We start from the raw sequence: 26514 nt of genomic DNA, 5'->3' as shown, positions 1-26514 counted from the left end.
CCTCTTATGAAATAAAATGTTCTTTATTTTGCCTATGATATACTAATATGTATCTTTAATTTTGGACATCATTAGATGTGAAGTTACATTTATGTTAACATGCTGGATAAGACTGTAGTTGCTTCTGCTTTACGCCTACTGTCCCACATTTAGAGACACTAGTATCAGGTCAATGGCTCTTGGAACTGCCAATACACTGAGTATAAGAGGCAGCACAAAGGAAAATATTGCCAATAATAGAAGAAAAGTTTATTCTTCTTTATAATACCAAAACAAATAGCAGAACAAAATTTTGCTACTACTGTACTCCACAACAGTGATGGGGAATGGTTGAGAAATTAAGATTTCATCTGGGTTAATCAGAGGAAATTAAAAAAAAAAGTCTCTATGACTTCTATCATGCCATCAAAAAGACACATTTTAGTCTTGGAAAAGGAATTAAAAGTTTTCTCCAAACAAATTCTAATACCACTGGAAAGTAAAGAAATGATTTAATTTCCAGATTTGCCTCTCAATAACTCTCACCACAGCAGCCAGCGCTGACTGGTGTTAGCCTCAGCAATATTTTAACAAGCTAATTATGCCCACAGCTATCTAAATCTGAACTCCACTTATTCTTCACAGCCAGTAGCACCAACAGCATGGAAGTAAAGAATTAAGACATACTTTATTGTTTCTTACCACAGTATAGATCTGAGGTTTGCGCCTTTTTGCCAGGTCAATTATATTGACTCCGTTGTAATAAAGGTTCTCAATGCACCCATGGAAATTCTTCCTCTGAAAGGTTCCTGGTTTTCCCGGCACAGGAATCCCTCCGAAACTGAGCTTTTATAAAGAATAAGAACAATATTTAGTTATCACCCAAAAAACAAGACAGCAGAGCCCCACTCCATGCACCCAGCCAGGATTTTATCTAAGAACCAAGTCACATTAACAGCAATGTCTCAAAGCACCAAGCAGGACCTGGCTGCCAAACAGGGAATTACAGACTGTACAGCATTACAGCTGTTTGGTCTAAAATACTCGCATGCGGTGTTTGGGACTGAGCAGTGTAATGGAGAAGTTCTGCAGGTTACACATTTAAACAAAACTTCTGCTGTGTTGTTGTCTAAATAGTGAAAGATGTTAGTATTGTGCAGATTACAACTCATCACTCATCTGGAGGGCCGAAAGCCCTTGAAGGACAAGGAGCCTAAAAAAATAAAGCCTCCAAACTGCTCAGAGTGCAATTACTTTAGATTCCTAAGGAGAAAACAAACAAACAAAACCAAAACACAAACCACAAAAAAACAAAAATCAAGCCACATGACCCAAAAAACTTCTGATAACCCTATTTGCATTTTTCAGATAACAGAGCTAATTTCTACTTATCTTCCCTGACATTTTTGGCAAAGTCTTACTGGTGGTACCACTGGGTTTTTATTAATTTTTCACATCACAGCGAGGAGCATAATGAGTGCTATAATGCATGTGGGGATCCTGCAGTCAGCACACCTCACAGTGCTTCCAGTGCATCAGGAGTTGTGCTGCAATCCTACTGCACCCACTGCAGCAAGGACACGCACTGCTGTGTGACACCACTGCCACGCTGGTGGCTGCTGGAACCTGGTCAACCTTACTCCTCTGCCACTACTCCTAACGGCTTGCCTCAGCTCATTATTGCAAAAATAAAGGGCAAATTTGGAATTATTTTTCTTCCCACTCCACCTAACATGCTGGGATACATAAGCAGATGAAACCTCCCTGAATAACCTTGAAAATAATTCTCTGAAAACAAGTCCTTAATGAACTTGCACCTGAGTTGTATTAATTGATCTCTTCAGAAAAATAAAAAGTGAACAGACTTCCACTTTACATCACTTGCAGGTTTCTTATTGGCATGAGGACTTATGGGTAGCAATGTTTCTTTCCAGGGAGAATCATTAGTCCTTCCTTAAAACACCAGACCTTCCCTCTTTCACATTCTATTCTTAAGGTCTCTTGCTTGGGAACTCTGTACTGGATCTCAAAACCAGAAGAAAAAATCAGTATCCATTATACCACTGCATTCTTAAGAAAGCAGTTTCCATTGTGATTGGTAATAATTTTAATTACCAAACTAATGGTTTTGTTATCCTCAGTAAGGCCTTTAATCCCTCAAGTGTGCTGAGAGAAACTTTCAGTAGACGGCATGGCTGTAATGTTTAATTGAAAGATTGCCCCATTGCAAAAGGAAAGAAAACACACAGTGTGAAAAACTAAGTACAAGGGGCCAGGACTGAGTGTCACAGAGGTCAGTCGTGATATTGACCTGCAACAACTGAAGATCTGCTCTATCATATGTCCTGTTTTGGAACATCTGGAAAAATGTTCTGCAAATTATATTGGAGCCTGAGATATTCTTATTTGGAATGAACCTTGTAGCAAGAATCAAGGAATTTTATTGCTTTTGAAATTTACAAAGCTGCTCCATCATTTGGCTTTTTTCAACTTCATTTCAATAGCAGTTACAACTTAGGCCCTTGCTAGTTCAGTTTGAAGTAGTTTCACAATCTCACTGCCCAAAATGTTAGGACCTTTTTCCTACTTCCCTACCAAATGTGCTCATGATTTGGTATAGAAAAATTCAACAGTGTCAGGAGACAGGTACCACTCTCTGCATCCTGCTTTGTGAAACGCAAACCGGGAACTGGAACATGAGAGGAGCAGAGAGCAAGTACCTGCCATTGCTCAGCCGTCTGCTTTTGTCCCTTGGGTGTGCTGAAAATCGATCCTTTCTAGAGAAATTAATCCAAAGTGCAGAGGGGAAACTTGTGGTCTCTTAAGCAATGAACCGTGACAGCTCAATGCATCCAGACAGGGTGATGGCTCTGACTGTGCAAGCATGACCCTGTGCCTTGTGAGCTAGCAAGTCTTGGTAGATAAGTGCATGGGGATAAAAATGAACATGAATAATTTGCAAGTTGTACATTGGTGGGAGAAACAGATGTTTAACTGGCTTGCATAGAGATGTGATTTTTAGGCATTTTTTTTACCCACTATCAGCTGTAAGCATTGGACTGCTGGAGTGATATAAACTGCACCCAGCCACACCTTGGCCTCATCACAGGGGAGCACACCAGCCTCGGGTTTTCTGGGCAGGAAGGAAGTTTCCTCTACTCGATCCTTCCTTGGCTGAGGTGATCTGGTTCCCTAGACCAGGCTGCTCAACATCGCAACCCCCGATGTAAAGGGACCTAGGTCAGAGATAGCTGTCTCAACAGCCGTGCTCGGGATCTTCCATTCCTAGTGTCTTTAGCTGCCCACTTCCATGTGGACAGCTGTAATCTGAGTATGTGATGGCTGCACAGAGGCACAACTCAGACCTGGTATCCCCATGGCCAGGACAATCAGATGCTGGGATAACGCACAATGATGTCATTAAAATCATACTGGAAATAATGACACAGCACCACTCCCTACAGATAAGTGCAGTTGCTCTCTGCAGATTTGACTAGAACCCAGGTAATACCTTTTAGTTTAGTTCAAAGTCTGCTATACTTTGAAGTGTAAGCATAGTATTTGCCTAGAGACTGAGACTCTTATCTATAAACTTGCACTTACATAGCCTATGTTTGTTAACTATGAAAGGAGCTCTCTGGGAAAGAAATTTAAATAAAGAAAAGATCTTTGCTAGAAAGAAACAGCTCACAGGGTGGTCGTTTTCTGCCACGTTCATTTTATACCAATTCAGCCTCATCTCTCAGGTTATAATTTAAAGGGCTTCACACACCTCATAATCAATATCCAAGTGATCTGAATCCCCCTTTGTTCGGAAATGCTGGGTGTGCTTGTCCACCGTGAAGTTCACTTGCTTGTTGAAGCGCTCTATGAGAACTGAATGCCATTGCTGGTCATCCAGGAGGCTGCCCAGGGTGACAGACGTGTGGCTGTTACTGAAGTGCAGGTTGGAGTCCCCTGGAGAGGCAGAGACAGGTAGAAAACACCAAAGTTACCTCCAGGTCCTTGACTGAAGGATGGAGACTCAAGGGGAACACAGAGCAATGGTCTTAGGTGCAAACTGGAGCTCTCTCCATTAGAAACAGACACTTGATAAAGTGTGCCTTGGATTCTTTGGATCTCTTATAGATATATGTCTCTATACACACCTGCACACATACACACATTTCTTTCCCCAAAATACTTGTGGAAATCCAGGAGGTTTTCCTGATGCTGCACCCACACATTGCAGCATGCAGGGATCACCACTCTGCCTGTCCCCTTGCTTCTGCTGGGCGTTCAAGGCCCTGGTGTTTTAAGAGCTCCCTTCAGGTTGCACCAAAATCTCCTGTCAATTCACCTTAACGGACCACTCCTAACCCTTCAGTTTCAACTATGTGCTTTTTGTATTTTAACAAGAAAATCACACGTCCATTCTCAGAGAAAAATAGCCACAAGTCAGTGAAGCAACAGGAACCCAAGTGTTTTGTTTAGCTAAAAAAAATGTTAAACCTGGCCTAGATCTCCAAAAGTTTACTTCGAGTCATAAAAATACTTAGGCTCTAACCCTGGTGATTTCAAGTACTCTTCTGTTTTCCAGCTGGATACACATCTGAACACTTCAGAGCCTCTCATTGAAAGAGAGTCTGTGTCCTTTTTCTATATTCAAACAGAATGGAGAGAACACATGCTCAAAAACTGTCAAGTAAGATGCAAGCACATTCAAGAGCAGATATCAAAATCCTTGCCCATGACATGTGAATGCACACAGAAGACTTGAAATGACTAAAATCTGTACATTTGTGGCTACTGTTGAAAGAAAAATCCTCTTATCTCAGACTGTGTATTCACAATCGCATCTCCTCTGGAAGAAGTAACATAATCTATTTAACTATACCATATTATTATGTTAGTGTGAAGCATTTGTAACAGTAGGACAAGACAATGGAGTCAAAGACTCCCACATTCAGAGGCTCGGGATGTAGCTAGTTGGTCCAAATAACATACAAATACCAAATCAGAGAAATTATGTATTTTCATTTTCTACTATTTGATTAACTAATTAACTAAAAAGAAATAAAATACTAGCTGGAGACTAACCAACTAATGAGCTTATGTAAAATGAAATCCAATGTTTTAACCAGGATATTTGCATTTAAATTCTGTATTCTCAGTTGTGATCACAGGATCGAAAATGTAAGACCTTTTGCACTCTAAACCAAACTTCCTGGCAATACTGTTCATAAAAATAATAACAAAACAAAACAAAAAAGTAAGGAATGGAAGAAACAGAACTATTTTTTTTTTTTAAGTCACTGCTTGAAAACTTCATCAAGTAAAAGTCAAAACTTCAAAAACAGACATTGAGCAGCTCAGCCTTGGTCAGCACTGGTTAGAAAAGCCGAGGTCTCTTCTTGTCTCAGCTATCGTGTCCCATGTGGCATCAGTCAAGCCTATTCTCTTTTGTTATTTCCCTATTCTCCCACCTTCTCTGACCAGTGTTTAAGCCATGAGCTGAGGCACACAGCACATTTTGTTGATCTCAGATGAAGTTTCTAGATACTACCTAGTATAAATAATAGATTCATAAAAGCAAACCAAGACAATCCTTGTTAAAGTAGGATACGAACCAGTAATCTTAATTACCCTTACCCAGGCTGATGTGCAAGGAGAGCTTCCCTTTCTGCAGTTCTAAGGTGATGTAGTCTCCACGCTGCCCTTCTCCATGGAATAAGACTCCATCCCCCTGCATGCTCTTGAACTTCAAGGAAACCACATCTTTGAAAGTGCTCATAAGCTTCTGATTGAACCTGTAGAGGAGTGAACTTCTGCCGTCAAAGTCTGCAATATCTGACTCTGGGAAAAAAAGATTGCAAAATGAAGAGGAGAGGCAGCATCATGAGATGAACCATATTTTTTCAGTATCTTTTCAAATATCACTTGGACCCAGATATTCTGAGAAGCATACATCCACAGGATGTACATGGCATCTGGGCAACAACTTTCCACCCACTTCCATTCCTCTCCCTCTCTTTGAGGAAAGGGATCAGAACACTAGGGATAAAACCAGGACTTCTCTGCCCTTGTCCTCCTCTCTCTCATGCAAGATTGCTTTCTCACTCAGCTTTTTAGAACAGGCTCCTTCCACTGTATTCAGACCTCCAGAGCAACACCTAGGATGTTATTCATTACTTTGAACGCTTCAGTTCTCGCTTCCTTTTTTGTAGCTACACAAGCACCTCTTGAGCTATTTCTGCATGTTGGCCATGCCTGCATCCACCTTTGCATCCAAATAAGCATCATCTTAGCCTCTGAGGGTCGGCTGTTTGTTTGTGACGAGCATTTATCAACCATGTTTCTGCATGCAAATTGACTAGGCTGGCAGAAATAGTCAAATATCAATTCAAAAAGCTTTTGAAGGGATTTCATGGGAACTGGGCATCTAAACTGATTATACACCTTTGAAAATCCTATTAGAAACATATTTTCCCCTTCAGCCAGCCTCTAAAACACAATCATTGTGATGGGAAACAAGCTTTCAACTCTTCAGTTGCAGTTAATGTTCCCTTTGGCAGCAGTACCCTGCAGTACTCTATTTGCTTTATGAAGTGATACTTTAAGCAAAATCCACTTAAAAAAAAAAAAAAAAAATTAAAAATATCTATATGACCAGAAGACTTTGGGTATCTTTAAATACTTTAAAAGAATACGTTGTTTTCAAACATGTGACTGACATATGTAAATTCGATTCCAGCTTCTATCCAAATGTAATTTGGAACAAATTATGGATAAAATACCTATGTGGAATAATAAATCTGTAAATTGATATTTCCTACTGTTAAGAAAAATATTAAAAAATAATAACAGCAGACAATGAAGAATCTGAACAAAGGTTTACTAAGCTACATAACTACTGAGATATACGCATAAAGAAAAGACTATCTTCATAGTAACCACGTTTTAATGATACTCCAATGCTATTAGTTTTCCATTTTCTTTTGAAAAACGACTAAATGTCCATATGAAAAACAGTCACGACTTCCACGTCAGCAACTGCACTGTGATTAAAGTTGGTGATATAAGCCACATAAGCTCCCTTGAGAGTTCTTCTATTCTTTTGAGCATTAGTTGTAGTTCATTTGCCCCTCCTTAAAGCAGAAATAATATGGGTTACATTTTTTCTCCTTTTTTGTTTTTTAAACTGGACCAAAATTTAAATATCGAAATTATTATAAGTTCAGAAAATAAAAGACCTGCTAATGATTTGTTACCATGGAAACTACCATTGATAACTTTGGCAAACCAGTATGACAGTTTGTAGACAAGTTTGATGGCATACTTAAAAACTTACAGGGTGCTCAAAATTTAAATTTGATGCAAAGTCTGTCACTTCAAAACTAGTTCCATTCCAAAGCAAAAGACAACTGATTATTTCTTATGAGAGTAAAACTACAAGGAAATTCAACCCTGGGAAAAATTCAGTCCAGAAAAAACAAAGACCAACTTCTCATTTATGATGTTAGCACTATAACGTGTTGTTTAGCATCACACACGTAACAGTTGCTAGCTTAGGAAGTATCATGAATACCAAAGTATTCATGCCATCTGGTTTTACTGTTTTTTACTTCTGAATTAGGTGTTCAGAAACAGCTCCTTCAAAATTGCCGACTTCCCTCTATTGACAGTTTGACTACCATTTTCTATAAAGGGAATTAAATTCATAGTTTAGTTCTTATGAATTTCCCCTAGCTACACTAAACACTTCAATTTGTTTAAAGTAAATTGCAAGTGTATCATAAAAATGGTTTCATTTCAACAAAGTCAGGAATTCGGAAATGGCCTATAAAGAAGTTACAGTCTTTGATTTCCAGTGCATTTTGCGGTTCAAGTTGACTTTCCTCCTAGCTCTCAAACACAAAGATACTGTAAGAGATTCCATATTGTTGTAATAGTGACACTTTTTTTCTTCTTCTTAAGATACAAGTCTTCAACCAGTCTCAATTCACACTTCAGTCCTTGTTCTTAATTCTACATTAAGCCACAACATAACCACAATTTCTTGGGAGTATAACATAAAGAAAACTTGGTTTTGGAAAGTTCTTCTTCTCTAATTATTGGTTGAGAGTACACTTGCCAATAAATAGTCCTTAACAAAATGGGAATGTCAAATAAGTGCTAACACTTGTAGCCAAAAGTCGTTAGGGGCAGTTTGCATGACAAGAAGTCATTATCTTCCTGTTAAAAATGAAAGATACATTACGATTTAATACAATCAGTCCAGAAAATCTGGGGGTTTTGCTTAGTGTTTATTTAGTCCATGTATGTCCATAATCCACTTGCAGCAAGAGTACAAGAATCAGAACTGTTCTAAGTCCCAGAAAACCTGTAGGAACAACAAACTAAAATACAACATGTGGCTTCATTCTGTGCTCCCTGCTGGTTTACTTATGCTCCCAGAAAAGAGACTTTACTCAGTCTGGGTACTTTTCTACACTGTCTTCATCAACAAGGCTACAAAATTCATTAAGAGTGAGATCAGGCAAAATTCACTTATTTCCTGTTATTCTCTACTGACCAACAATTCAAACAGAGGCCTCTAATGTAAATACATATGTACTCCTGCTCACAGGTTAAATATAAATCATTCATCAAGCTTTTCTGAAATTCAGTAGAGGTTCTGGTCCCAAGGGTGTTGGTTATGTCATTCCACTTGAATTTCCTCTCCCAAGAGATATCCAGACATTAAAGTCACATGGGAGTGAGTGGAAACACAGGCAGGTGCGGGCAGATTACCCAGTTAATTCAGCATTATTTTTTTTCCTTTAAAAAGGGAGGATGTGGTCACAGGGCTCAACCTGTGGGACCAGCTATGCCAAGAGAAACCAGGCTTGGACCAAGGAGAGAGCATGGAGCTTACTTGTGCAGTAATCTGCTCCTGGCAACAGAGAGTACATACATTCATATTTACAAGGACAATCCTCCTAGTGATTTTGGAAAAAAAAGTTAATGCTTGGTAAAGTTATTCCAAAATACAAAAATAACCTCTAGGAACATTTGCAATTTGAGACAAACTTTTAGTCTGCGCTTGCATCTGTGAACAGAAGCTTTAACTCACTGCAGGAGGGAGAAGGACTGTTCCTAATCTGAACAGAGGTCTGTCCTGGCCACTCATGCTTTACGGGCTGGAGTGACTATAAAGTAAACTGACACCCCTCTCCACATCCCCATCAGACATACAATTCAAGGGATATATGTGGATAAGTACCTAAGAGGTAACCGTTCTGCTATGCAGCTTTATCCCTACCACAAATCTATGTCTGTCTCCTGATAAGCAATTGTTTAGGTATTTATTTAATGTGTTTTGTTGCAACATGTTTTTTTCTATTTTATAGGAAGACAAAGAGAATGGAGGAAGGTTGGAGGAAAAAAAAAAAAGGAGGGAAAATAAAGAGAGAAAAGAAAAAAGATCAGTAAAAGTGTAATTTAATCAAAAAAGCACAATATTGGATCATATTCCCTGAAGCAATGACAGCAAAAGATGAGAAACCAGAATCCTAAACTGTGAATGAAGAACTTGGCTCTGAAAAGCAGAAGATGTCCTGCCTCACACCCTATCATTGTTTCTCCTGTGGTTTCCCAGCCTGTTAACAACATATACACCTGATGCTGCCAACTCATTTTGGACCGTTAACCAGCTATAAAATATGATCAGCATCTTCAACACAGCTATAAATCTTATCCTATAAAAGCAGTTGTGTCAGCAGATTTTTTTCCTGTGCTAAGCTAACAAGACTTTTGCCAAGTATAAAGATAGAGCTATTCCCCTCTCACCGCCTCCAGTATCCAAAATAATTGGTTTGCCATTTGTCTGAACACACACTCTGTTGCAGCTCTGGTTGTCTCTTACAATCACACTGCTTCTGGAGCCACTGCTGCAAAGGCACAGTGAAAGCTTACACATACCTCCCCATGGAAATTTCCATTTAACTCATGACAAATCCTTTTCTGAAATGGAAACATCAATGTATCTTTTCAGATCAAGAACATGTCATTCCTATTTCAGTACCTATTTTGAAGATGTGAGATAGAATCTTTAGAGGAATTTTAACTAAATATAATTAATTTTATTTTAAATGTATACTTTCTAAATAAGAAAGTAAACAACAAGCGTGTGTCATCTGTGAATTCCAGTTGATATGATGGCCTTGGAGTACTTTGTTGCATGGGAACTCCAATCTGCATAGGACAAGGTCAAGCACATTCAGGTGTCTGAAATAGCTTTGCTGTTAAAAACATGTAATGTTCTAAGAGAGGGAAAGAAAAAAAAAAAAGGAGAGTAAGAGAGAAGGAAGTTCTCTTGTTTGATAGAGAAGTTTTTGGAATAATAAATAATAGTAAATTACTCCTAGCAGTAGTAATAAACAACAGCAAGTGCCATTCAGCAGTTCAGTGCAATCATGTTAAGTTAGCCACTGCGGCATCTGTTGTACATAGCTGTTAATCTCTAATATGATTATTCAGTATTTTTTGTTACTGTGTCCTGACAGAGTGCTTGGTGACCTTCAGAACCTGATGCCTTCCACATGTCCCCCACTAAACAGTCATAATTGAAAGCTGCATTTGCCAAAAGTTTGCACAAGGTACTTGGAACCTCTTCATCAGAGTGTGCTACGCTGGACAGTGATACTCCAAAATTGAGAGATCAGAGCCTTGTGCTGGCGTGTGTCACATCCTACCTAGCTCTGCCATCACAAAAATGCTTAAGCAGCAGTGAAGCCAGAGACCTCTCCTACAGCTGTCATCTTTTGCTCAAATATGCAAGGTTAAAGAGGAGCTGATGTGAGGAAAAGACCATCCAAGGAACCACAGACTATTTTGCATGCCTTGGTATATCACAGTGAGGTACCCAGCTGTATGTTTGGCAGTAGTCCCAGGATTTTAGCAGATGTGCAACGGCACATTCAGTTCAGATGGCCTAAGCTGTCAGTTTCTCCAAACTTAAGTTTCAGCCAACTTATGAATGCCACTACTCACACAAAAAGGACCTCCAGCTTGCCTGTAAATGAAACCTTTACTCCCACAGTTTTCTGCCCCAGATATGAACATATCCAACTCTGTTTTCAGATCAGGTGCCATGCTTCAGGGGCAGCATTTGCCTGAAAGGTGGAATGGACAGCCAGCAATCCAGCAACATCTAAATTTCAACCTGCTTCCACAAGTAAGCTGAGAGGTAGAAATGACACTGCAGTGACACAAGCACTTTTGTGCAGGATTTGGTTCCCTCTGTGCTCCCCCCACGCACATGTTCTCTTGTTATCCTCAAGACTGCATCTAAAGCTAAAATGCTGAGAAAATATTTTCTTTTGCTTCAGTGGACTTAAACACTCTGGGTTTGTTTACCTATAGAAGCTTTTAAGTCATTCCAACAGCATAAAGAGGATATGGCATAACCGGGAATTACCTTTTTACAGATTAATTTCTATCAGCTGAAGCCTTTGGTAAAAGTAGATCATAATAATGTTGTTCCTACTCCCAGCCTCACATCCTTTCTTCCATGTGCAAACAGAAACTTGCATGAAGGGTCGTCTTTTACAGATGGTGCACATTTGAGTGATTTGTTCTTCTTCTAACTCCATTTCCTTCCCATCTTGTCCAACAGTCTATCTCTAGTGATTTTTTTTAGACTCTTCAAAGTATTAATACATTTCTTGTGCCAGAATTGAACATGGTAGATGAGTCTGTATGCTGTCAAACATTACAAAATGTAGTTATGTAGGTGTACACCAGCTCAAGATCTGCTGCAGTTATTCTGTCAGTATAACAATAAAGATGACATTTTATAAATGATCATACATCTTTTGTACAGTGGTGGAGTGCCTGGGTTAGGAGTAGCCAAGACTGTGAAACTATATGACTAAAACTTGTAGACAGGTATTGCTTGGCATATGTAATTTGCCAGACAGAAATTTGAATGGCACATTTATATAAATGGAATGAATATTTCAACACTGTAAAACTTTTATGAATCTCTTTATTTCTTTTCTGGCTTGCTTCAATCTCATACCTTAATTCTGCACAACCATTTTTATTTCCTGTAAATGCAGGGTAGCGGACAAAGATGAAGACTTAGATGATATCAGTGCAAGGAAACACAGTCTGCAAGTCACTCTGAAGTCTCTTCATATCATAGGAGATACAACCACAATGTGACATGAAAGTAGTGCTCATGTAGTATTTCACATGGAGCAGCACAAAAAGACATTCAGCTGCAGAAGCTTCATACTTCAGTTCTGCTTCTATTTGTTGCACATCTTTTTGAACTACAGTCTTCACTGCAGAGGTTTGGTCATCATTAGTGGAAGAAAGCTCTTTGAAAACAGATGAGATGGCTGCTTTGGAATAATGTCATCAAGGGTAGTTGGTTTTGAGTTATAGATTCCAGTTTCCAGGTATGGCTGAAGAAGGTCTTTTGCCCTAGTGACTATTGATCCAGACCAGGCTGTTGTGGGTCTGCATTTAAATGATAGTCCACAGTGCCCAAACATCAGATTAGGTGGAAAAACAATGTTCTAAAAAGCTGGAAAGGAGCTTTTAGATCTACACACAGATCATAACAAAGACCTTCCTGTGAAATCATGTGAATTAGTCCTCAGACCTGAGTGTAGTGATGAGGCCACTGAAAGTCCTGTAGCTATGCCTCTGTTCAATGGGATCATGTAAATCAAAAGTTTTAAGACACTTTACTTTTCGATTCTGCTCAGATGAATTTAACCATCCCCCAACTATGGAGTTTTCCACTTTTTATCTTACAACCTTTTCTCTGCACCAGGCAGGACCAGATTAGGACCTAATCTAAGTCTAATACAGAGACGTACACATACAGTAGCGTCGCATGATGGTGACTTGTGCCACACCATGCTGGATTTACTGGTAAAATACTGTTAATCCCCTGAACTCTCCTCAGCGAAATCTCACCTGTCTACAGCAGTGTCTCAAGTCATGCTTGACAATTTCAGAAATAAACCCCCAGCCTCCTGAGAAGCAAATACTGAGCTTGTGTTTACTCATTTGTGGACCTGGTCTTGTTTTTATGCCTGGGAGCAACACTGGTCCTTTATATTCACACTCTTCCATGGTGATAGGTCTTACATCTGCAGAAGTACACCAAGATAACTATGCAACCAAAATGCCTCAAGGTAACAATGTTTATAGTCCGATCCAAAGCCCGGGTGAACAAAATGGTGCAGACCATATGTATCACAGAGGATCATCACCATGTCTTATGAAGAAGATTGCCAAAGAAAACACCAATGCATAAACAGTTAATGCAGCAGATGAGTCCTCTTCTCTCTGGAGCTATAAAGGCATTATCTTCAAATGGAAATACTAGCAGCACTCTCAACAACTAGTTAAGTTTCCTTAAAACCAAAAATTAACTATTTAAGAAAACAGTGGTATCTTTCCTAAATAAAGCTCTGCAAAAGATCTCAAGTAACTCTGTGGCCCCCAGCAGGGTGGGAGATTTTGCAGCATCTTACTGTCTTGCACTGGCAAGAAGCAGAAAATCACTCTGCAGTGGGCTCAGAAAGCTCCACCAGCTGAGCTGGATGGGCCAGTGCATCCCCGAGGAGAAAGGTAAGAACAAGTATTGAGAAAAGAAGCGATGGCTATGTGTTTCATGTTATATTTGAGCTCCTAAAACTTGTGCTGGACCCCTTTCATGGCACTGACAGCTTCAATGAAAACCTCTTTGAGAAAGTGTGAGTTAAAGTGTAGCCACTTACTATAGGAGCAGCCGAAGACCTCAACTCTCAGTCCTATCCGTCCATCGACATTCCACTTCAGAGGAACAAAGCGCAAGAATCGGGCTTTCATGGAGTGCAGGAACTTGTGGTGAACCACACTGTCAGCATTGCTGTTCCCTGTGAAAACCTGGAAGGACAGAGAGCCTTGATGAGACACTGAGCACTGAGAGTTGAATGTTGAACTCATAATTAAGGATGGGAACACTTACAAAGAGAAGGACCACCCCTCTTCCTAATCCTCTGTCTCACAAATTACTTAAAATAATTTAAATCGATTGCCCACTTTTCTTCCAAGTGCTGTCTCTCTTCTGGAGGGAAAGGAGGGAGACAGAAGCATGCAGAGGACTTCAGTATGGTGGGTGAATGTAAACAGGGAATTTAAAAAGGATGTTGTAGAAGGGGATATTACAGAAGATGCTGCATAATTTCTCCAAACCCAGAATATTCCTATGCACCACAACTCTCCATCAACCCCTAACATACCCACAGCTCCTTCAGCACAGTGAAGGATGGGGCCCAGTTTAGCATTTGATGCAATCAGGGTAGCAGAAAAAGATGTTCATGAGGCACTGAGGTTGGCCAGAGCCTGGAAAGGTGAACGTGAAAGTGTACATCTAGATACACCACAGAAAACTCAGGCAAGACACATGAAGAGATGAAAGCTTGAGTCAGTACACAGGAGAGCCAGCATTTTGACTGTGTTTGCACCCAAGAGAATTAAAGCTTGCAAACAATAATAATTTAACTTTTTTTCCTTGCCTGTTTGATTAATTGCCTGCAACTGCCAGCCAGAATTAATGGTTCTACTCAGAATTATCACTCAACAAGAAGAAATTCTCTCATGGATGAAGAATGACTGCAGGATTTCAAAGACAAACCTTAAGACAAGCAGCCAAGCTCTGATCCTGCCTGAAGCTTTTTAAATTCATCGTTACACGCTTACTCTGTGTAATTGGTCTAGGAATATCATAGACTTCCTGCAGTCTTCAGAACATTTGAATAACTCAGCTAGGATTAAAACTTGAAGCTAAGTTTCAAAATAAATGAAAACCAAAGTCAGAACTCTCTCTCAAAAAAAAAATCTCACAGGAAAGCTGTATTTGCAAGAGAGGTCCTTCTCTTTGTATGTATAAAATTTCACCACAAAAAGTGGTACTAGTTTTAAACTCTTCTGCAGCTCAAAAGCTGGCACCAGTCACCTATGCAATGTGAGCACAAATCAGAATAACTCCAGTAAAGTAGACCTACATTCCTGATGGCCAAAGGATAATTTAAAGAGATTAGAGGTTTTGTCTCCACTCTGAAAAAAAAAAGATTAATTAGCAGCTGTTTCAATTTTTACTCACATGCAAACATCCCAACTTTTTCCCAAATGTTGTTAAAAATGGTATAAAACTTCAATGCGTTCTTGTTTTACTAAGCCCACTGTGCTATAGTTTTATTAGAACTATATTCAATAAAAAATATCCTTGAATATTTCTGAGGCACAACACTTTGAAACCATACCATGATTTTTTCATTTCACCTTATAAACTCTTATCTGGAAAAAATTTCTTATATGCAATAAACTTTATTTTCCACCCAGTCATGAATGCAAAAGACAGCATAGATCTCAATTCTTAACACATGCTTTTCAAGTCTATTTCATTACTTACATTACTTGCCTCTGAAGATGAACAATTTTTACTGAAGTGATCTCTCACAACACCAGTTACCTCAGTGAAGTGAGGAAGGACCCTTCTAAACATGCAATCTGTAAAGTTATTTTTATTAGGAGGTTACCAGGCTGAAAAAGGTATATAATTCTGCTACAGAATTACAGATATTCCCAAAGCTTTGTTTATCCCGTACCTCTTATTCTGAACTTTTGATGCACAAGATCTTGTTTTCTACAATGATATTCAGCTATATCATATAACTAAGAATTTTTGATGGGGATTCTTGTTGTTCTTAACTCAAAGTTAACCACGTACAGCAGTTCAGCAGCCTTGTCATCAGCTATGTTTTGAGGAGTGCCACAAGTAGCACTTCAAGATGTCCCGAGCCTAGTCATACCACTTTCCAGACAGAAGCCAAATACAAATTCCAGCAGAGAGTATTTCAGAGGCTTTTTTCCTTATATTTCAGGTGAAAAATCTTATTCTTCTCAGTAATGAAACTGTCAGCAGAGAGTGTCAGAGTCAGAGCTGTGGCAGTGCTCACATTTCTATTAAGACACTTGTGGCTATACAAGATGGACAAAGGGGAGTGGTGGTGGTGTTTGTTTGCTTAGAAAGCCCATCCTCTTGGAATCCTGCAATTATGTAAAAATTTCACCTTTCATAAGATAACAAAGAGGAAGGAAGAAAGAAGAGAAAGAACAGAGGGAGAGCAAAAAGTTTCCAGTCCTCCCAGTTGTGAAGAAAAGCTTAAAATGCAGTGGCTAGAATGCAAAGGAAAGGTAAAAAATAAGAGACAAAAAAAAAGTACACCTTAATATAACAATACTGTTAAACAGGGGTCTGTATTGTTTTTGTTCTCATAATCTTCTCATACAAAGGTTGTTAACATAGCACATTGCATCACTTACCCACAAGGTAATACCTTTTTTTGTTTCTATATTAAAAAAACAAAACACAAAAACAACAACAAAAAGCAAACCAAAACAAAACCAACAAAAAACAAAACAAACAACAACAACAACACAAAACACACAAAAAACCAAATAATTAAAAAAAAAAAAAAAAACACCACCCAACACATTCTGGGAAAAAGACCAAGTTGAAAAGCACACTGTGGAAATATCGCATTGCAACAAAAAATAATGGGAACTAGGTGATTTGTGAATGCAACTGCATGCTGAACAGCCCACACACTCCTGCCTGGAAAGCAGTAGGGAGGCAGCCCGTGCTGGCACACGCCAGCATGCTGTGATCAGTGGGCTCTCGTGACCACTGGAAAAATCATAGAGGCTGTTCATGACTACCTGTAACTGTTGCTAAGGGCAGTTTTGACACCTCTCTTGCAGGGCAAACCCGGAAAGACTTTTTTTAAAAGCTTGTGCAAACCACATATCCAAGCATAAAGCACAGGAACATCACTGCTGCTCACACACACACAGGCAGCCCTCTGCCTCCAGGCAATGGTGTGTACAATGCACTCCAGCCAGCACCTCAGCAAAGGAGCTTTGTGGTTTTGCCAGGTAAAACAGAGACAGCTATACCCTGTGTGTCCGCAAGCAGATCCAGGTGCCCATCCGCAGACATCTGTGCTAGTTTCCTTCACAACACCTCAAGGAAGAGCCAGAATTATCAGCATTCAGCCTCCAAACCAGTTGACTCCAAACCTGATGTGCAACTAAGTCCTTCCCACATTGAAATAGTCATGTTGGTAAAAATAAATCCTTTGAAAATCCAATACATCCCTTACAATGGTGTTTCTCAAGCTTCTCTAATAATCTAAGAGCCACCTAAACTTGTTTTTGGGGAAATAAAAATCCATAGGCAATGCTGTACCCATCGACCCACAACTATGAGACAGTTTTTCATGCAGCCATCACATCACTGTGTGCTGCTAACTGTGGGGTGTCACTGTGTATGCCTTTACAATTGCTTTGATTTTTTTTTTTTTCCCAACTCCCACTGCTATACAAGATCACCCTCTGATGTTTTATGGACCACCTGTAGGCTGTAAACCATTGATTGAATAACACCAACTGCCACAGATGGTCACTTGAAAACTTAGATCCACAACTGACACAGAAATAATCCATCCAGTAAGAAGATGAAACAAGGATGCAGCATCAGATTTCCTAGCCCCAGAGGTTCAAGTATTGATTAACAATAAACTTATATGTGAGAATAGCAGAAATACTTCCTCTTGAGAAACAGCAACTATTGCAATTTGATGTTGATAGGGGTTAAATCACAGGAACAAACCAACAAGCTAGAGAAGAAAACAAAGCACTCATGTCATTTTCCATGCAACACAGTTGCTCTGGGAGAGAGCATAACACTAAAATCCCTGGTTTCTTACAAGCCCTGTAAACACAACAGACTGATGATTTACTTGGGAAATTCTGCTTCTGGCATACTACAGGGCTTATAAATCAAAAAGCTCCATTAGTTTCAAATATTGCCACCAGCTTCTTGAAGGTAAAAGCATTTCCCTAGCACTGGCAGCTGGAAGGTTAACAGCCTGCCAGGGGCAGGGCTGCTTCTTGGACCAAGCTTGTTTCATGATGCCTGGCTGTCTGGTACCCTGCAATGACACAGACCACGACACCACAGTAATATTTTATGAGGCTTTTTTTATGAGCCAGTAAAGGCAGGTCCCACTGTCATGAAGAGGTGAGGTAAGAACAGCTGCAGGAGTTCGGAGCAGGGTCTGACCAGCCCAGTGCTGCCCTTTTGGCAGCAGCCCTCAGCACATAGGAAAGAGTAAGAATGAGACAAGCATATACAGCACTTTTCCCAATGCTCAACCCACCTGGTTCGTGGGTTACACTGAAGTGAAACAAAACAGAATTTCAGTTTAGATGAAAAAGAAAACTTTCAGAAGTTTACATCTCAAAACCACCATTGTTACCTGAAACTTAGATTTTTTTTTTTTTTTTTTTTTCCCCCTCAGGAAAAAACAATTCAAATGAATGGGTTGTTTATACACCTCTTCCAGTTCAGGGGGATCCCAAAAGCTGTTCAAGGGCAGTTCAGGAAAATGTCATACAACTGTGGTGAAACATGACTGTTGTTTAATAACTCTGAAGACATAAATTTTTTTCTCTACCTCATGTATTAATTCAGATCTATGCCAGATCACACCAGTGAGATCTGATATGCTAAACTTTAGATCACCCTTTGGCCAGACACTTAGAGTGGTCTCTACTTCTAGATAAACAAATGGAAATTAGGTGCAAGAAGAGCATCTGTTCATGAAAGCCTAATCAATTCAAAAGATAGCATCAGATGTAGGACTTCATCTCGGTTTCCCCTGCACGCACACTCTGCACAGCAAATGGCAAATTATTTACAGAGCTGCAGGAGGTAGTTCCCATAACGACTCTGCTGAATATATTTTGCTCTCCCACTTTGTTAGGCAGGTAATGGGATGGGTTCAAAATGAGTATGCAAGCAGCAACACAGGCACAATCAGCCCTGAACAGTGAGCAGGCAGACCTGAGGTTAACTACCTTCCAGGGGAGATATTTTAAGACATATTGAATACTCTCATTTCTGTCAAAGTCACTCTGATGAACTGAGGTAAGGAAAAAAAATCAGATTATGAATGTGCAGAGGGCACATAACACAGATGTTAGCAATTTACAGCATTTCAACCTTCATGGAAAGAAATACAAGCACGGAAAAGAGCCCTACACCTTCAAATCTCACCCATGACATTGCAGTATGCTGCCTCCAGTGCCTGAAGAAATAAGGACAGGAGACCACTTAATTCAAGCTATCCAGCAGCTTATTGAAGGAATCAAAGGGAGATGAAAAGCAGCTAAATATGCTGTAAATCCTAAAACTGAAATACATAAGTGTAAACTATCATTCTCCCTTTTAAACTTCCTTACTAGGATGAGAAAGATCATGAGCTAGGAGTTAGCACTGTGATACACAACATGTGCCTCCCAGGACCACTTCAAATATTTGAGTGTACATGCACTTTAAAGAAAACATGAATTTCCAACTAAGAAACAACATGAAAATCCGAAACAGGAAGGAGAAAGCATTGCCTAGTTTTTCACATTTTCTAGGTTGAAATAAACTCTGACTCAAGGATAGCTTTTCTCCAGAGGCAATAGGATTTTAGTTCTGATTGAATTTGTATCACCTGGGATGTAACTTAATGGAACTATTGAGTGTGGATACTAAAATCCAGATTTTGGGGAAGCCAGTGCCTGAAACCAAATTACAGCAAGGGTCTTTCGTCCCTGTGTGTGTGGAAAGAGACAGAATGTGACAAGGACACAATACAGCTACAAATGCACCATATGGAAACGCAGCAGCCTTTGATTTTAATGGGAGGCTACAGGTTGTTTTCCACAGAATAATCATACTGTATCAGTGCCTGCTAGAAACACCTTGGACCTGGACAGCTTTGTGTGACTTTTTATAACAATGAAGATTAAAAAAATCCATTTAGTTTCTGCTGTGAATCAAAAGCAGCTGTTAGTTCAGGCAATTCTAGAAACTTCTCCCTTCACCTCAGCCCAGTCCTACAACATAAAGAGATAACACACAGATTAAAAAAAAAAAAAAAAGTGTATTAAAAAAATACAACTTCAAAGTCTAAATGTTCTTTCTACATTTCACCTTTCCTACATACTGTGCATGTCAACAGTGAAAAATATTGCTTTGCTTATGTAATGAAAAAAGCCCTGCCCAACACATCAGACCAGAACTGTAAGTACCTTGCCATGAAGAAAAGCAGTTAAATGGCTTTGCTGTCACCTCAATCGCCCAGTGTCCAGACTGGGAGCTGCTGAAAGCTCCACCTCATTTGACGGGTGCATTAGGAGCTGCCCTCCAGCACAGGAATCATGACAGGACCCAGTCTGCGGGAGCTGCTGTCTTTCAGCATGATGTGACCTTAAAATCCTTTTGTTGTTAGAGGTGATCAGAACATGGGAAAAGGATGACAAGGAGAGCTGCTCAGCTCCTTAAAGAGCTGCAGTTTAGATCTTTGCTTTTACCTACCACACAGACACATTTTGCACATGACAGCAATCCTATGCATTATGTTTTCTTGCTTACCTTTCTCAACAGGCAAGTTAAATTTTCTTCCCATTTTCTTTCAACTAGTCTCTAATAATAAAGTATATTTTTTATTTCAAGTACAGGAAACTTTCCTGCTTTGAAGAGTCAGTGGGATCCTTTTCCACTGACCTAAGCAGCTTCTTCTTTCCTAACAGCAGCTAAATTTTAGTCTTTGAAACACCCATCCTTGATAAGAAGCTCAAAATCAACATCCCTTGGCACAGTGTCAAACCTGCTATTAGGGAGGAGCAGGGGGAAAATAATTGCAAGAGACACCTGTCAAAATTATCTTCTCATAACATATTATCTGAGAAAGTGATAGCTTCCCTTCCCATTCCTCCACCCCCCAATGCAAAAAAAAAAAAAAGTTGGTCTACAAAGAGGTAGTTTAACTTTCCCATACAAGAGGAATTAAAACAAATGGCGGCAGGATGGGTTATCAAGCATGGGTCCTACTGGGAAATATGCATCACATTTATCACTTAATGAGGGGATGTCTGCTGTGCTCCAGCAATGCAAAGTCCACCTGGGTTCCTAAGCGTCAGTTAATCACCTCGGAGCTACTGGCAGTTTCTGTGGGTAGCAGAGTAGTCCAGGGGAGAGAAGATACAATAATGCAGCAGGGTCCATACTCCTTCAATATTTCCTTGAATAATCTGCTCAAGTGGGCAGTTATTTGCCTCTGCTCTACCCCATTACACTGAATACAGACACTTTGCTCTGGTTAGTTACTTTCCAAATACAGGAACAAATATTGTTAACAACATGATTAGCCTCAGAGAGATGACTGCTCAGTGGAAACCACATTTATATTAAGGATGTTGTTTATTACCCTTGTGCTAACAGTAGAATTATTCATGGATTTTCCAATAAAAAACAGATTTTTACACTATTAAAATACTTGCAAGAGAAAATGTTTTAAATTTTTTTTAAAAGAGTGGCCATTAAGACAATTGATGCAATATTTTAGACAGGTCTGTATCAATCCAGAAAACACCAGTTTAATAATGATGACATTAAAAATATGAAGTTTCTTGGGTCCATTCAGGACAATGAAATTATTCTATTTAGATGAAAGAAAATGAAACACAATATTGCAGAACTTTTGAATTTGTTGTGTCTTTTACTTTCCATTTTCTTCCATTTTTATTTACTCATAGCAAATTCTAATTTATTTTCTTTTGTTTGGTCAGCAGCACCTGTCAAAATGCTGGATTTCTCTGTTGGAATGGACAGTCTGATCTTCAAAGAGTTTGAATAAATTAGTGTCAATCTGCTTCCAGAGTCTGCAGTTGGAAAAGTCCACCAGATCAAAGACCATTCCCAATAGGTAGCTTGGGTATGGTGAGCTCTTCTGAAGGAGAGGAAATTTACCAAATGGATAACATACAAGCTATAGTACTTGACCGGAGGACTAGAATATGGTCCTTGTTCTTTTTTGTTTACTCATACAGATGCAGCCCAAGTGTCTTATCCAACTCGTAGTTAGGCAGACTGCCATTCTTCTCAGCAATGGACCAAGTGCAATTTCCCTGCCCTACTGAGACCCTTTTTGCATACATACGTGATGTCGCATCTCACATATACTTGCTCTTCAGTGATGGAGAATTTATCCTCATCTTTAGGTTTTAGAATCAACTGTGTCTTTGAAGCACTTGCAGGTGAAGTTGTTATTGCTGTTATTATCACTGCTACATAAATTAATAATAATGGAAGCAAGAAGCAGCAAAATTAAACCCGTAAATTATAAGTCTAAACTAAAAGTCAGCAGCTAATTCCTGTTTCTGCTCAGCCTCCTGTAGTTTATCTTAAAGTCAATCCTACATATAGATAGTATTTTAAGCTATATCACAGCAAAGGATAAATATTTCCCCAGTACCTTGACTAGATTAAGCTCAGCCAACAGACTGCAACTGCTCTTTCCACTGCTAACATTAATCATATATTTCAGTTGTTCTTCTGCATAAATCTCACAAAGACCTTCATGCTTTACATTAAATTAGTGGGATTAACAATGCAATGAATGTGTTTATGTCTGGCAATGTTGGGGAACTCTGGGAACCTTCCCTGTACTTAACTTCATCAAAGTGAATTTAAATAATTAGTGCCGTACACTTGGTATCTCTCTGGTTATAATTTGCCAGACAGATCCAGCAAGATGAGACCAGAGAGGTGTTAGTTATTCCAAGCAACAGTGACCTCAGCTGAATATTGTGCTTTGCTATCTTACATTATTTCCCTTTTATGAAGTTTGATGGCATTTTCATTTGGATCAGTAAAGTAATATCCTGTGGAAGAGGATAAATAGGTAGACTTTATTTTCTCCAGTGTTTTATAATGCACTGAAACGCACATGCATTCACACATTCTTTCCTATACGCTGCCTTCCATATTTCTTTTTTCTCCTTTGAATAGAAGAAAGTTCCTATCCTAGCTAAGAATACAACAGTTAACATCTCAAAAGTGCACTGTAGACTCATCTCACTCTGGTGTTCAGCTTATTCAAGATCATCTCTCAGGAATGCCATCCTCATAAAGTACACAAATATGAGGTTATAGATGATACTAACAATAGTGATTATTTTTAAGCATTGTTATAATCTGCTTACACAAACACTATTAATTGCAAATTAGAAAAAAATACATCTTTTTGCCCATGTATTTCTCTAAGCATTTTCAACCCAACCATACCTTCTTAAACTGTAAATTCTTCTGTGTCAATACACCATGAGGTACATCTTGTACTGGTATAAATCGTGATCACACCCTTCAGAGCAGTGAAACCGCACTGGTGTATGTTTGCCATAGCCTTGGCCTACTGAGGCACACAGACTCCTCTATTACCACAGGAGGGTTAAATCTAATTGACACAGCTTCCTCCTACAAAACTATTACTGTAATGTTTGCAGCATCCTTTATTTAATACTTGTCATTCCACTTTCACATTGGGGTCTGTCACTGAACCACATTAAATTAATCTCCAGGACACTAAAGCAACATAAAGAAACCACTTCTCTTCCTCCTGAAATAGAGTAAGATAAGCTTTTGCATCATCTCTGTGGGCACAAGTGCGATGTCTTCCAAATGCATGTCTGTCCACTGTTTCAACCACATATTTTATTATGCCAACCACACCCAAAAATCCTCTGCAGTAGGCTCTAAAGATCATGATATTCTCTAGAATACTGCATGAAGAAAACAACTTTCTGTTAGTGATTCAATGAAGAGGTGGCCTGGCATTCTGACTCTAAAGTATTAATTTTGCCTGCATACGCAAAAGGCTTGTAACTGTTGTTATGGTAATGACATTAAATCAAGTCGCGATACATTTGGAAGGTCCAAGATCATGGTAGGCCATAAATAAAAAGTGCTCCATAACTTTTATTTTGGAAATGGAAAGAGGACAGCAACTGCTCAGTGAGCTCGAAATTTCAGGACTTATAAAAAACATGTTTCAAATGAGCATGATCACTGTGTTGATGAACATTAGGGAAGGAATGTGGAAATTGTTTCATGCAACAAGAGGAATTTCTGTGCAGCAGAGGTTTCTGTGAATATAGTATTCAATTATTCAATATAATATTCAATTCAATATAATGCCCCTTAATACTAATTGGACAATATGCTTTACCAGAATGTTCTTTTACCAGAGTCCTTGCAAGATGCCTTTTCTCCTTTCACTGCCATACAGTTTTTGCTTAAATCATAGGCAAGCAAACACTTAAAAAAAATAGAAGCCTAAGGAGTCTATCCTATGGTACCAATATTTTCCATTTAAATATGGCAAACAAGGGGGAAGGTAGAGGGAGGAGGTAAAAAATAAATAAATAAAAAACAATAGCTGCTTAACAAACCCTTCTCCTGAGGTGTGAAATCGAGCACACAGGACTCTTTTATTTCTTTTTAATCTGCGGATATTAGGGAAAAGAAAGGACCCATGAATTGGATTCATGAAAGAGTTTGTTTTTAGAACAAAATACACCCAACTTTTAAAAAAAATATTACGATGAAGATGTTTTGTTTCAGATTTTTATTTTCCTGAAAGCAGTATGAGTAGCTACAGCTTGAAAAGTAACAAAGAAGGGAAGAAAGAAATAAATGTTCTAGTCATTGCAACCCACAGAGAGGAAAATTAACTTATTACAGGATTTCCTTTGAAAACCTCTGCATACTGCGAGGCCTCCATAATAAGCTGCACTAGAACATATGTTTGCTGTTCAGTCTTCAGCAGAGATGGGCTCATTTTCTGACAGAAGTGTGCAAATATACAAATTTAACTTGTAATAAAGGAGGACACTGATATGTTCTCAACTGCACCTGCATCAATACTATAGTCTCATGCATATTGGAACTCCTCAGGTTTCTGCAGCATAGCAGTAAGGAACACCTGAACAGGTACCCATGCGAGACAACACAGCTTCAGACAACTGCTCTTTAAAACACTATTAAATCGACACATAATGACTTAAAGAATATGCAGTGATTTTGCAGGATCTCAAATCTTTTCTTGTATTATATCTGCAGAGAGCCTCAGATAATCATTCTCAGTCTGATTTCCCTCTATGTCATTGTTTATGAGTCATCGAGAAATGAATAGAGAATTTCTTGTCCTTGATTACAGCACAGGACAGAAACGGACAAAATACACACATCTTAACCAGTAAAGCATGGTCTCAGGAAGTCCGATTTAAACTGAGCATGTCAATCTGGGCCTCTCGGGTTACGTCAAACGTATACATGCAAATAAACAAAAGCCTTGCGTATTTGAAAATATATCCTAGCAGACTTATCAGAAGCTAAGTGGTAAGTAAACAACTGGAGAATGCAATACATTCGCAGCGCACAAATGACGTAAGAATGGAGTGGGAAGCACTGGCAAAAAGCAAGGTTAGAACCCAACAAAGACAATGAGTTGCTATTGATCGTCCCGGTATTTATATTGGTTAAAATTCTTCCATATTAGTGTGTTAGATCTGGGTTACCAAGAACATGAAGAGGTCAAAGCAGTTAAAAAGATTCATGAGTAAACATCTTTGAATAAAGAGGGTAACCATGATAGTGATTTAAAATCCAAGTTTTACAAAACAGAAATGCACAATTGCTGGAGTTGGTAGGCAAGGTACCCATCGTGCACACACAATGCTTGTTTTGTACTTAAATAGCACTCAGGCTGAAAACACTGCCACTGAGGAGCTATTCTGCAACACTGGCTACATGACATTGAAATTCAACATACTCAAGTGCAGAGCTACACAATTACAAAGAAAATATTATTTCTTTAAGGTAGAGCTTAATTTAAAAGAGGAAATACACACATTTTAGGACTTGAAGTACAGAAGTAAAACCAATATGGTAGAAGAAAAAACTAAAAAAAAGCTATTTAAAGTAGGAAGGCTTCCTTCTAAATAAGGAGTCACAGTTAAACATTGAAAATGGAAATCAGGTTCAGCTCTGTAAATACAGAACACCAGAATAATACAAGTCATTTGATACAAGACATGTAAACCCGTCAATAAATACCTTTTTTGTGACAGGAAGAAAACCTTAAAAAAAAGTCTGCAAGACAGCATTGAAAAAGACAAGGCCATTGCTGAGATGTTAAATTAATTCTTTGCATGAGAGATGAGTAGGATATAACTTGGGGTATTTCCAGGTCTATGGTCTTTCTTTTGGGGGAATGGTTAAGAAAAAGCATTTTAAATTGAAGCACTGAATTAACACTTAAAATTAAGAGAAGCAATCCACTAAGCTCAATTAATATTATTCCACAAGGAAATCCAATATAAAATTGCTCAACCATTAGCTGTGGTGTCCATCTATCCGATCAAGGAAATCTACTTCATTACCAGACAAACAGAAGGTGGCCAGTACAACACCACTTTTTTAAAGGGCTTTAAAAATGGCCTGGGTGCCCACATCCAAACCCATAGATCTGTAGAAATTATTTTAAAAAAACAGAATAAGCAAACAGGCAGATCATCATATACTGGCTAACTTTTTTTTTTTTTCCAGAA

General features: G+C 38.9%; 1 protein-coding gene across 4 annotated transcripts in view; it reads right to left on the bottom strand.

Moving 5' to 3' along the window:
- The window catches only part of CNTNAP5 (contactin associated protein family member 5), a 272016-nt gene that overhangs the window by 136366 nt on the left and 109136 nt on the right, over positions 1–26514 (bottom strand). For all 4 annotated transcript variants that reach the window (XM_071810877.1, XM_065840744.2, XM_065840745.2 and 1 more), the window contains 4 exons: positions 13743–13890; positions 5611–5814; positions 3752–3936; positions 682–825 (listed from right to left, as the gene is read on the bottom strand). In XM_071810877.1, coding sequence (XP_071666978.1) covers positions 682–825; positions 3752–3936; positions 5611–5814; positions 13743–13890 — 681 coding nt within the window. The remainder of the gene's footprint in view (positions 1–681; positions 826–3751; positions 3937–5610; positions 5815–13742; positions 13891–26514) is intronic.

This window comes from Patagioenas fasciata, chromosome 7, assembly GCF_037038585.1.
Source record: "Patagioenas fasciata isolate bPatFas1 chromosome 7, bPatFas1.hap1, whole genome shotgun sequence".
Taxonomy (NCBI): Eukaryota; Metazoa; Chordata; class Aves; order Columbiformes; family Columbidae; genus Patagioenas; species Patagioenas fasciata.
Note: the sequence above shows the minus strand (reverse complement) of the source record. Positions and strands in the feature narration are given on the sequence as shown.